At 49.4% G+C, this 13,785-nt stretch overlaps 1 protein-coding gene across 2 annotated transcripts in view; it reads right to left on the reverse strand.

Annotated features, from left to right (window-relative positions):
• The window catches only part of BSN (bassoon presynaptic cytomatrix protein), a 175,019-nt gene extending 167,956 nt beyond the window's left edge, over positions 1 to 7,063 (reverse strand). The window contains exon 1 of one of the 2 annotated variants that reach the window (XR_012906554.1): positions 6,407 to 7,061. Coding sequence is in view for 1 of the 2 variants with exons in the window: in XM_075939578.1 (XP_075795693.1) it covers positions 6,407 to 6,555 (149 nt within the window). In the remaining variant the exon portion in view is untranslated. Of the gene's footprint in view, positions 1 to 6,406 lie in introns of both variants that reach the window. The other variant, XM_075939578.1, reaches the window with a different exon arrangement.
• Between the last annotated feature and the right edge of the window lie 6,722 nt (positions 7,064 to 13,785).

Genomic DNA, 13,785 nt, shown 5'->3' on the forward strand with positions numbered 1-13,785 from the left:
AACAATGCTTGGGATTCTTCCGTCCCAAGTGCAGGACTTTGCACTTATCCTTGTTGAACCTCATCAGATTTCTTGTAGCCCAATCCTCCAATTTGTCTAAGTCACTCTGGACTCTATCCCTGCCCTCCAGCGTATCTACCTCTCCCCCTAGCTCAGTGTCTATCTGCAAACTTGCCGAGGGTGCAATCCATCCCCTCATCCAGGTCATTAATAAAGATATTAAACAAAACTGGTCCTAGAACCGAACCTTGGGGCACTCCTCTAGAAACCAACTGCCATCCTGACATCGAGCCGTTGATCACTACCCGTTGGGCCCGGCCTTCTAGCCAGTTTTCTATCCATCTTACCATTCATTTACCCAATTCACATTCCCTTAACTTGCTGGCAAGAATATTGTGGGTGACCGTATCAAAAGCCCTGCTAAAGTCAAGGTATATCACATCCACTGACTTTCCCATGTCCACAGAGTCAGTTACCTCATCATAGAAGCTAATCAGATTGGTCAGGCACGACTTGCCCTTTGTGAATCCATGCTGACTATTCCTAATCACTTTCCTCTTGGTTCCTGGAAAAATCATGGAAGGTAACTCATGTAAATTACAGTTCAATCCTTTAAATCTTTATTCCCTTAAGTAGTCCTCAGTCTCACTGAACTACTCAGACAACTTGAATGTGCAAGAGGCTCCTTATGATTACATAGCGGTTAAACATTTGACAGCCTGGGTCTAATGTAACCTGTAATATAACTCAACACCACCAAAAAGCCTAAAAACATTATTTTTAGTATTGTTACAAAACATTGTCACATGTTCGGATATTACTTTTAGAATACTATTATTCTTAGCACTCTCTTGCTACCTTCTGAAGTCTAGCACAAATTGAGGAGACACAACACAACGCATAATTTCTAATAATCTAAATATCAAACTTAGTATCACAATCCAAACTAGTAGCTTATATACTATAAAGCAAGTAACAGAAATTACACTTCAGAATAGTGCATCCTACTGTTTCAACTGACTCATCTATGGCTTCAGCTGATTTAGAGAAAATGTTTAGAGATTGCACATTCCATTTTGCTTGCCTTCTCTTTTTCGATTTCTCAAATTCCCCTTTCACCAGATTTTTAAATATTTGTTGCTTCTGATGGAGTAAGAGTAATCTTTAAAAACAATATACTTAGGATGATGGTGGATTCTCCACCACTGATATTTGAAATCATATTTTGAGGAAGCTGTATGGCATGTCTACTCAACTTTGGAAGCCCCGGGAGCCACAATGATACTCACAGCACATGCCGAGGGCAGCAACTTAAGTGTGGTTGCATATACATGCAAATATACATGCAAATATATGCATACAGCTTCTTTCACACAATGCCCCAGTGTTCCCAGCACTTCCTCCCTGGGGACTAGAAATGCCGACACTCTGTACCCATCTGTTCCACCCAGTCTGTCCCCTTGCCTCTCCATTGTGGAGCGTATTCCCAGTGGAGGCCTTGTTCAAAGTATCCCACCTGTGGGCCGTGTGTTGAGCCCCTCATAAACCCAAACCACACCATGGACCGCAAACAAACGGGCCACAGGCTGCATGCAACCCACAGGCCATGTGTTGAGTAGCCCTGCTGTATGACCTGCGCTATCCAGGAAGTTAGACTAGAGGATCACAATGGTCCATACCAGACATGGAATCAATATAAATACAGTAGAACTGCAGAGTTATGAATATCTTGGGAATGGAGATAGAAATGTAGCCGTGTTAGTTTGATGTAGCTGAAACAAAATACAGGACTATGTAGCACTTTGAAGACTAACAAGATGGTTTATTAGATGATGAGCTTTTGTGGGCCAGACCCACTTCCACTGCCAATTTTCTTCCACTATTTGATCTGAGGAAGTGGGTCTGGCCCACGAAAGCTCATCATCTAATAAACCATCTTGTTAGTCTGTAAAGTGCTACATAGTCCTGTATTTTGTTTGGGAATGGAGATTATTCATAACTCTAAAATGTACAAAACTCTAAACAAAATGTTATGATTGCTCTTTCCAAAGTTCATAACTGAACTCTGACTTAATACAGCTTTTCAACTTTTCTGTGCAAAATAAAAATGCTGCTTTCCCTTCTTTTTTAGTAGTTTACATTTAACATAATGCTGTACTATATTTCTTTGGAGCATGGAAGGGCCTCTGCTGCTGCATGATTATGTAATTCCAGTTCTAAATGAGGTGTACGATTATCTGATCAGTTTGTAACTCTGATGTTCTATTGTACAATGAACTTACCAGCACTACATAGATCTAGGGAAACAAATATATATTTTCCATGTGTACGGCTGTACTTTCTGTCAAGGCTTTTCCTTTTCAAATTCCCCCTCTAAAAGCTTTGTTAGCTTTGAGTTAAGAAACCTCAACATTATCCCTACTCCATTTCATGTCCCTTATTTTCCTAACACATTCAGTTTTAAAACACCCATACATATGAACAATTAATATTTGAACATGTAGGGTATAGGGTTACCAAGTGTCCAGTTTTGAACCGGACAATCCAGTATTTGAGCTTTCTGTTTGGGAAACAAATTGAGAAAATATGAATGTCTGGTATTTTCTAAATAAGATGTAATGTAGATTGTGATGAAATGTCACGTGCATCCCGTATTTTTGTTGAAACCATTTGGCAACCCTAGTAGGAGGCATGGTGAAGTACAGGGTTTTGCAGGCTCTGGGTGGGAGTCTGGGAGCTGGAGAGGGGTAGCATAGGGTGTGGAAGGGAGTTGGAGTGGGAGAGGGTGAGGGAAGTGCAGGCTCTGGGAGGGATGCAGGAGGCGGCAAGGGGCATCGTTCAGAAAAAGTTTTGTTATTTTGCCTCTTCATTCAAATTCCGGAGGAAACCAAAATATTGGGATTTCCAACAGGATGGAAAGTATGTTTTTTTTAATCATGTCTTGTGGGGCATAGGGATGTAAAATCCCGTTTAATTAGTTAACCAGTTAAACATTAAGTTTAACCAATTAACTGATTAATCAAGGATGGGCAGGCTTGAGCAGCCCCTGCCCGTAGTGCAGGGGCTGCTCCAGCCCAGGTGCTTCCGGCCCTGCAGGGACTGTCAACTCCCAACCCCTGTGAGCTGGAGCAGCCCAACACCCACAGCATCAGAGAATGGAAATAGCTGGCAGACCCAAGCAGTTCCATTGGCTCATCCCAGTGCAAATCTACAAGCGTGTACTGAATGAGGATAATAGCTGCATGTATGTTTAATTTTAAAATTTCAAAAATAGATTGCATTATACTCAATAATATAACAGAAAGAAAGAATAGCATGGTGAAAAGTCATAAGTATAGAGGGGTCCACAGTGGTTAGCTATAGGAATTCAAGAGACACAAAGAAAACAGGGCAAAATTTCAAAAGGAGCATTTAAAAAAAGGTTTGCTCTTCAACAATTAGTAAAGATTTTACAGAGAAAATTAAACTGTCATCCAAAGAGTTATTGAGCCAAATTTGGAGACTGAATTCAATTATTAAGAACATAAGAACAGCCATACTGGATCAGACCAACGGTCCATCCAGCCCAGTATACTGTCTGCCGACAGTGACCAGTGCCAGATGCCCCAGAGGGAGGGAACACAACAAGTAATCCTCATATGATTCCTCGCCTGTCACCCACCTCCAGAGAAACAGAAACTAGGGACACCATTCCTACCCATCCTGGCTAATAGATTCATGGAGATTAATTCCATCAATGGGTATCTAGCTCTTTTTTGAACCCTGTTAAAGTCCTATTAAAGTTTGAAACACAGTGATTTTAGTCCTATTTTAAGTACAAATTTCAGTACAAGCTTAACTTTGAACAGCTTCCTATCTGAATTTCTAACCAGAATATCCTTTTAAATTTTCCAGATTACAAATCATTTTATATTCACAGATGAGGACAAGGCACTTTAAATCATCCCCGATATATTTATTATTACATTGCCACATATTGTAGGCAAATTGCACAACCAAACTGAGTCAATTGCATTTTCCCTAATTAACTTTGTTTCTCATACATATTTTTCCCACATATTAAATCCAATTATCTTCTAGGTTTTTAAAGGAATACATTCAATACTCTTCCCTTCCCCAAAATGTACTCAAGAATATTTCAGTCCTACTTTGTGATTTTTAATAGAAACCATGATATTATATACATCACAGTAAGCTTTTACATCAATTATTTCTTTACATACATATACTTTACTTAGGTTACATAACCATTTTTCTGTTTTATATCACAAATACGATACAGTTAGGGAGCAATATTTGGCATACATGTACATATATGATATAATCACTGTCACTGGTATTCTACAAAGTGGCATTACCAAAAATTGAATAACAAGAGGCTGGAAACCCAGGCACAAGTACGCAGGAAGCAAATGGAGATTTTCTTTTTGGCTAACCCCTTTTATCAGTTGCACCCCCATCCTCTTTCCCTGACAGCAGGCTATACCCTGGTACTCTTCCCTAGTCCTCCACAGAAGGTAGGTTTGTCCTATCTTCTAGCTCTCCAACTACACTTAGTTCCTCCTCCACCCTCTCTCCTAGCTTTTCCCATAGCCTGTGACTTACCCTCCACCCTAGCACACTGAACATAAAGCATTACTTGCCCCTCATTTTCTAGGTCCACCCTTCACCACAGACAGGCTGCCCCATCTGATTCACCCTCTCCACTGCAGGTTGTGGCATCATTTTTTTTCCCACTTGCCCCATAAGCTGCACCCCACATCCTCTCCCCTAGTTCTCACTGCACATATCAGTTAGACTAAGGGTGAGGGTGTTTCTCCCAATGACACACAGAATGTAACCATCCTTTCCTAACCTCCCATCATCCCCCTCCCTACCCTCATGTCACCCTCTCTGAAGCCTACAAGGCAAAACCTGGGTGATCAGATGTGCACACCACGTCTCCCTTCCCCATGAACTGTTCCACATGCACTCCCACACTCTATATATAGGGTGTACCCCCAACACATTAGAAAGACCACATTTCCCCTTCTCCCCATTTTCCTTTCTAGGCCACACAGGGCCAGATTAAGGTGTGGGCGAGCTGGGCAGCTGCCCAGGATGCCAACCTATGGGGGGCACCTGATTGAAGTGGTAAGGGGCGCCGTGTGCCCGGGTGTGCAGCCATGCATGTGCCATTCACCTGGGGGCATGGTGCCCCTTACCATGTCAATCAGGCGCCACATGCCCAGGGGCAGGGCTGCGCATGTGCTGCGTGCCTGCTGCCCGGGGCACAAGTATAGCTCGGTCCCGCACTGAGGCCACCCCCCCACACATTTCTAAACATTTCTCTCCCTTAGACCTTTCTCCTCCCCATACACTCCCACAGCCTCTGTCCCAGATGGCCACCTCCTTCCCACAAGTTGCCCCTATCCTCCGACCTAGCCCATTTTCTTGCACATTTTCCCCTTTGACTCCCTGTCCTCCCTGTAGGCTGCAATCCCCTCCCGCTTAGATGCTTCTCTCCTCAGACTGCCTCTGAACACCTCTACACCCTTCCATTCTCCTCCAACATTACTCCCATCCTCTCTTCTAGAGTGCCACTCCTTTCAGATGCCCACTTTTTTTCTTGCGGACTTTCCCCTATCCTTTCTATTAGAAGCCCTTTTGCAAACAGACTGCATCCACTTCTGCCCTAGACTCCCTCCACACAGGCAGCTCTCCAATTCCATCCAAAATGCCACTCTCCCAACTAGCTCCCCACCACCCACGTCCACCCTCTATTCCCCTCTATCTTCCTCTCCCCACCTGCTCATCCCCCTCCTACTCCCACCCTACATCGCTCTTTCCCCACAGGCTCCCCCCCTCCCACCAACTCCCCCCCTTCTCCCCTCCCACCTCCATCCCCCCTTCTCCTCTCCCCGGCTCCCCCACTCCCACCTCCGCCCTCCATTCCCCTCTCTCCTCCTCTCCCCGCCAGCTCATCCCCCCTCCTACAGCCGCCCTACATTGCTCTCCCCCCACCAGCTGCCCCCTCTCCCTCCTCCACCTTACATCCCCCCTTCTCCCCTCTGGTTCCCCCCCTCCCACATCGCCCCACCTCCCCTCCGGCTGCCCCCTCCCCCCTCTGCCCCACCTCCCCCCCGGCCGCCCCACATCCCCCCCCCGGCTGCCCCACATTCCCCCCTCCCACCTCTGCCACCTCCCCTCCGGCTGCCCCCTCCCACCTCTGCCCCACCTCCCCTCCGGCTGCCCCACATTCCCCCCTCCCACCTCCGCCCCACCTCCCCTCCGGCTGCCCCACATTCCCCCCTCCCACCTCCCCCCCGGCTGCCCCACATTCCCCCCTCCCACCTCTGCCCCACATCCCCCCCCCGGCCGCCCCACATCCCCGCTCCCCCCGCCCCGGCTGCCGGGCCGCGCTCACCTGTCGGCGGGGGCGGGGGCCGCTGCCCTCCCCGGGAGCTGTCCGCCGGCGCCTGGTGCTGACGGCGGCTTGGCGGCCCCGAGCGGCGACGGCTGCCCCGGCGCCCCTCCCCCGGCTGCGCCGCCCTCCAGGCTGGCCTCGTTCCCCATGGCGGCGGGGCGCGGCGCTCGGGCCGGCGGGACTAGCCAGGCTCCCTCAGCGCAGCGCCGCCTGCCCCGCCATCAGCCCAGCGCCTCCATCGCCGCTGCCCAATCACTGCGCCTGCGCCAGCCGTGCGCGTGCCCCCTCTCCCGCCGTCACAAGCCGCGCCTCGGAGACGCGCACGGCCGAGCCAATGGCAGCAAGCCCTAGGTTCTGATCCGCCCATCTTGGGCACGTGCACTGACTAGCCAATCACAGCTCCAGCACTGGGACAGGCGCACCAATCAACTCCACCCTGAAGTTCGCCTCTGGCCTGCCCCGGACCCTCTTGCCTAAGTTCCTTGCGGCATGCGCACGGACTGGCCAATGGGAGCCAGTCGGGCCCGCCCATCGCAGAGCGTGCGCATGTTCCTCCATAGAAGTTCGGCCCATCTCTAACGTCACCTAGCGCTCCTCCAATAGCAGCTGCCTGTGCTTGGATCCTGAGAGTCCAGCCGCTGGAGTAGGCGCAGCTTCTTGGCCCATGGGAGCCTTGCTGCGCCTGCCCCGCCCCAAGCCAATCCCCTTGCCAAAGGCAGTTTTGTGGAGAGGCTCAGCCAGCGAAAGTGAGAATTCTGCCAGAGCTCTTTAAATCCAACCCAAAACAGGAGGATGTGGTGATAGCCACTTTTGGGTTCATGTCTTTTCCCAGATGGCAGTTTTGAAACATAAGGGAGCAAAACACAATCTTCAGGGGCATAAATTAATTCTGTTTAGCCAAATGTTTAACAGCAATTCAGTGTATCGTGGTCACACTATAAACAAACTCTCCCAAGTCTGAAACAAAAAACAGGACGATGTAGCACTTTAAAGACTAACAAGATGGTTTATTAGGTGATGAGCTTTTGTGGGCCAGACCCACTTCCTCAGATCAAGTAGTGGAAGAAAATTGTCACATCCATATATACCAAAGGATAAAATTTTAAAAAAATGAACACATATGACTACTTTCTTCCACTATTTGATCTGGGAAGTGGGTCTGGCCCACGAAAGCTCATCATCTAATAAACCATCTTGTTAGTCTTTAAAGTGCTACATAGTCCTGTTTTTTGTTTCAGCTACACCAGACTAACACGGCTACATTTCTATCACTAGTCTCCTAAGTCTGTCTTTGTGCAAGATAAAGCAGGCAGGAATAGAGTATTTGTCTTTGGCACAAATTAAAAGAAAAGGCTACTTACTGTAACTGTGGTTGTTTAAAATACATGTCTGCATTACGCCTTTTGCCTTGCAGTTCTTAGAGGGGTGGCACTCATGCCTTTTGTTTGTTGTACCTCCCCTGGCTATATGCAAGTAGTGCCTCCATGCAGCGTCAGCCCCAGCCACCGGAGCAGCTGCCCTCTATGCAGCGCTGACCCCAGCCTCCAGAGCAGCCACCCTTCACGTGGTGCTGGCCCTGTCCGTCCTCCATGCAGTGCTGGCCCCAGCCAATGGAGCAGCCGCCCTCCATATGACTGTTGAATTTGTAGAGCCTATTTTTGTGCATGTATCATTCTATGTGAAGTTAGAAATATGAAGTGTGAATCTGTTTATATTTCTAAATGTGCTAATGAGGGTGTGACGGGGCAAGCCCGCACCACCCGGGGACGCCCCCCCCGGGAGGCATTGTGGGTCGGGAGGCTAGGCAACCACCGGCGTTGTCCCGGTTGCTCGGCAGCTGCGCAAGCCGCCCACAGCTCCAGCGCGGCGAGCGACGTCAGCCGGAGTACGCCACGCCGCCAGCCACGTTGCCGTGGCAACGGGCCGGCGCTCAGACGCAGGGGCGGGGACGCCAAGACGCGCTGATGCCATGGCTCCGGCGCCAGACTCAAACGGCCGGCGCCGAGAGAAGGACAGAGGGGGAACGCCTCGGGAACGGAGGCAAGCGGCCAGAAGAGCAGCCGGCAGACTCATCCCCAGCGGTTCCCCCGTGCAGACCCCAGACCTGGAACAGTGAGTAACCCGACGGGGAGCCCTGAACCCGGCATCAAGGTTACGGGAAGGGAAGGAAGCAGCCCAGGGCAGAGTCAGGAACGAATGGTGGGCTGACGAGTTACGGGTGCACACCCCGTCAGCCGGGTCGGGTCGAGCTGATCCCGTACCCTTAGGGCCCTGGGCTGGGGCCCATGAGAGTGGGTGGGCCCGGGCCCCCCTTCCCCTCCCGTCTTGCCTGGGAGAGGGAAACCGAAGACAGAGGTGTCTAAAAGAGAGATTGTGCACGCTGGTGGGGACATAGCAGTGAGACACTTGGGGGGGGGGTACGCCGCAGGGCGGTGTCCGAGTTGTCACAGAGGACTATTACTGATATTCCAGTACTTAATGATTCAGTACTCAAACTAGGATGTAAGATATTGAGTAAGTGGATAATTGTGTAACCACATCAAATTTTAGTGGATACATGATTATTCGATAGTCCCTGGGGCAGGGCCAGTAGCCAGTGCATTCCTTGCCCCACTCCCAGGGAGCCCTCTGTCACCTTGTACTGCTGACTCTCTATCAGAGGCAGCAGCATGGGGTGGCAAGCAGGATCCAGTCTGTGAGGGGAGCTGGTTTAAACACTGGCTCCCCGTGCAGACCGGCTCTCACCTGGCCACTCTGTGCTGCTGACTCTGATACAGAGGCAGCAGCTCCAAATGGCAGCAGCCTCTCTCTGTGGGGAGTCCGAGTTCACCATGGACAAAGGCTGCGCCAGCATCCCACAGAGCAGCCTCTGTCTGCAGCAAGCCTGAGCCCCCTGTTCTGTTCTGCAGTAGCCTCCCCTCCCCCGCACTGCTGCTTCTGCCAGTATGGAGGGGCAGGGAATAGCCCACTTCTCTTGAGTACTGTATCTTGCCTGGCCCCCACTGCTGTGGAAGGCAGCAAGGGGGAGCAGGGGGCTCTGTGCAGCCGGCATGCATGGAGAACTAGCTTAAAAACCAGCTCCCCATGCATACGGGCGGCTGCCTCTCTATGAGAGGCAGCAGTGTAGGGGTGGGGCAGGTGGCTCTGCAGGATCTGGTGCTAATGTGGAGCCAGCTCCCACCTCCCTGCCCCTTACTGCCTCTGTATCAGCAGCAGCAAGGGGAGCATGCATATAGTCGATAGGATTGACTGATAAGCCTAGGCCAGTGGTATCCAACCTTTTTTCACCCAAGATCACTTTTTAAATGTCAAGGCAAGCCAAGATCTACACCATCCCTTCCCCAAGACTCCATCCCTTCCTTGAGGCCCCACCCTCTCCATTCTCCTCCTCTCCATCACTTGCTGTCCCCAGCCCTTACTCACTCTCACTGGGTTGAGACAGGAGGTGGGGGCCCTGGGGTGGGAATGAAGGGTTTGGGTGTGGGAAAGGGTGAGGTGCAAGCTCTGGGAGGGAATTTGGGTGCAGGAGGATGTGGAGAAGGGGATGGTAGCTCCAGGCTGCAGAGTGTTAGAATCAGGTGGAGGGTGTGGGGATGCAGGAGTTTGGGTTGGGAGTATGATGGGCTCAGGACACAGATTTGCAGTGTGTGGATGGGGCAGGAGTGTTGTGACAGAAGACTGAGGATGTGGGGGTGCAGGAGTTTGAGGATGTGATGAGCTCAGGGCAGGGGGTTCAGGTGTATGATGCGCTCAGAGTTGGTCTGTGGGGGGGTACAGGAGTGTTATGATGCTGCGGCCAGATGGGGGCTTGGCCCCAATAGGGGGCTTTTAAATAAAAGATTATGTCCAACACAAAATGTTTCAGCATTGTCTTTATTTATAGGAGGGGCAGGGAATGTTGTTTGGGGCAGGGGCCACTGACCCACATAAAAATCAGTCGGGGGCCACACAAGTGAGATGTAAAAAAAAACCCTCCAAAGCCCCCCAAGCCTCACTGATGTGGCTCTGTGATGGGCTGGACTAGGCCCCGATGCCCCCTACGAGGCCGGTAGCCTTGCCGCTCCCCATCCCAGCAAGAGAGGCAGAGAATAGGTCCTCTAGGCAGGATAGAGTGGCTGTTTCTCTGTCAGCCTATCAGGACTCAGCAGATGGGTATAAATGAAGCTACAGGGCTAGGGCCTGGCAGTTTCCTTCAGGAGCTCCACCCAGCCAGGTCTATATCCTGACTGGGAGACTAGCACTATGGCCAGCTCCCAGTGTGAGCTGAACCTAGACCAGGGCAAGGCCCGTGTCTGGTGGCCAAAGACTGGCCACTCACAAGTGGGTAGACTCCATTACGGGCCCCAATTGAGAGATCTCCCTCCACTAGCACTCCAGCCCCCTGCACTCTCTACACTGCCCGCTTCTAGAAGAGCTCTTGCGCAAGAGGGCTTATTCCTTGTGAGGAGAGGAATAACTCTTCCAAAAGAAGCCCTGTTTTCCGACGCTATACTGTAATTTAGCTTCTCTCCAAGTAAATTTAATTCTTTCCTTCAGTCTTCACGGCTGAGGATACAGGGGAGATTCCCAAACCTGAGCCATTCTTTTTAGGTGACAAAACTGAGGAATTGTCCCAGACTGAGGTGTAATTAGAAGAGGTTTGGGAACAAATTGATAAACTTAACAGTAACAAGTCACTGGGACTGGATGGCATTCACCCGAGAGTTCTGAAAGAAATTGCAGAACTATTAACTGTGGCTTGTAACCTATCCTTTAAATCCGCTTCTGTACCTAATGATTGGAAGATAACTAACGTGATACCAATATTTTAAAAGGGCTCTAGAGGTGATCCTGGCAATTACAGACCAGTAAGTCTAACATCAGTACTGGACAAATTAGTTGAAACTATAGTAAAGAATAAAATTGTCAGACACATGGATGAATATAATTTGTTGTGGGAAAGTCAACATGGTTTCTGTAAAGGGAAATCACGTCTTCCTAACCTGCTAGAGTTCTTTGAGGGGGTCCAATGGAAGTAGTATACTTAGATTTCCAGAAAGCCTTTGACAAGGTCCCTCACCAAAGAAAGGCTCTTAAGTAAAGTAAGTTGTCATGTGATAAGAGGGAAGGTCCTTTGTGGATTGGTAACTGGTTAAAAGACAGGAAATAAAGGGTAGGAATAAATGGTCAGTTTTCTGAGTGTAGAGATGTAACTAGTGGGGTCCCCCAAGGGTCTGTCCTGGGACCCATCCTATTGAACTTATTTATAAATGATCTAGACTAGAGAAAGTGGTAAACAGTGAGGCTGCGTCTTGACCGGCAAGTTTTTCCGCAAAAGCAAAAAATTGCCAGATGTCTACAATGGCCGCTTTGAATTTGCGCAAGAACACTGACGAACTAATGTAAGATTGTTAGTGTTCTTCCACAAATACAATGACTCTCCCATTCAGGGGGGAAAAGCATTTGCGCAAGAGGGCCAGTGTAGACAGCTGAGAACCATTTTGCGCAAAAAAGCCCTGATGGTGAAAATGGCAATTGGGGCTTTCTTGCGCAAAACCACGTCTAGATTGGCACGGACGCTTTTTCGCAAAAAGTGCTTTTGTGCAAAAGTGTCCATGCCAATCTAGACACTCTTTCCCACAAATGCTTTTAACTGAAAAACTTTTCCGTTTAAAAACATTTGCGGAAAATCATGCCAGTCTAGACGTAGCCTGAGGAGGCAAAATTTGCAGATAGTTCAGACCAAAGCAGACTGTGAAGAACTTCAGAAAGATCTCACCAAACTATGCGATTGGGCAACAAAATGTCAAATAAAATTGAATGTTGATAAATGTAAAATAATGCACATTGGAAAACATAATCCCAACTCTATATACAATATGATGGGAACTAATTTGGCCACAGCTGCTCAAGAGAGAGCTCTTGGGAGTCATTGTGGATAGTCCTCTGAAAACATCCACTCAGTGTGCAGCAGCAGTCAAAAAAATCAAATAGAATATTAGGAGTTATTAAAAAGGGATAGAGAATAAGACAGAAAATATCTTATTGCCTTAGTATGAAAGCATGGTATGCCCATATATTGAATACGGCATACCGATGTGGTCACCTCATCTAAAAAAAAAAGATATATTGGCTTTGGAAAAGATTTAGAAAAGGGCAACAAAAATGATTAGGGGTTTGGAATGGTGCCCATATGAAGAAAGATTAAAAAGACTTGGGCTTTTCAGCTTAGAAAAAAGGAGACTACGGGTATGTCTACACTTGCACCCTTTTTCAAGAGAGGCATGCAAATGAAGACATTCAAAATCGCAAATGAAGCGGGATTTAAATATCCTGCGCTTCATTTGCATAATGATGTTATGGCGCTATTTCATGGAAGCACACAGTGCAGACAGAAGTGGGAACGAGACAATTCATGGTAAAGGCCAGAGGATGAAAAGTACTGCTCCATCCCTTGGAGATGTGTGTGATTGCTAGAGACCACTGGGCTGTCCTCAGAGCTATGCCACAGGTCTGTCCTATGCTCCAAGCTGGCGATTGCTTGCCATGCATGGGGTGAGGTGATGTATGCTTTCCTTAGAGGGACAGGCACTAGTTCTCCCCACCTGCACTCATATTCCTCAGCCTGTAGCTTCCTGCCGCTTGGCGCAAGCTCCACTCCTGCCTCCCTCCCCCTCTCCCACTCCAACACTCATGATTTATCACCATCTCTGGCCTGCACTCTTTCTGCCCACCCCACACGGATGCTGCTCCCACTCAGCGCCTGCACAGCCATCTGGTTAGATGCTCAGCTCTAGAGATATCCAGGCTGCTGAGGAAATACCAAATTAATGTGTAACTCTGCAGTTCACGGCTTTCCAGGTGCCCATGGCAGCTTCCCAGGCCTCAGCCTGACTGCAATGCTTCTGGCTGGAGCAGTAATAGAGATCCCAGATCAGTGCTCACAGACCCCGGACAGCCTTGTCACCCGCAAACTGGGGACAAAAAGACTGACTGAAGCCAATCCTTGCTACTGGCCAATTCATTCGAATTCACAGGAAGCCCACGAGGCTGCACAGCTTTCCTGTGGGAGTGGTGCTGCTTGTGCTATTCCCAGCTCAGGACTGGCACGTGGCGAGCCAGGCCCACGCATAGCACTCAACACCACATGAGATGTCCACAGTGCAGGGGCCTGGGCCCCCTCAGGGGCAGTTCTGTATCAGGAACCAGATCCTGACGATGGCAAACAAGAGGGCCAGACCCACTCTAACTAGCACACCAAGGCCTGCTGCTCAGCCTCTCTCCACCAGAACAGCTGGGTAGCCCCATCCTGGCTGGGGCTGACAGCGTGTGGAAGGTATGTCTGATGGGCTGCCCACATCACACCTGGCAACCGACCTACACATGCCTGCAGCACAAAC

The sequence above is a fragment of the Pelodiscus sinensis genome, chromosome 11 (assembly GCF_049634645.1).
Source record: "Pelodiscus sinensis isolate JC-2024 chromosome 11, ASM4963464v1, whole genome shotgun sequence".
NCBI classification, from domain to species: domain Eukaryota; kingdom Metazoa; phylum Chordata; order Testudines; family Trionychidae; genus Pelodiscus; species Pelodiscus sinensis.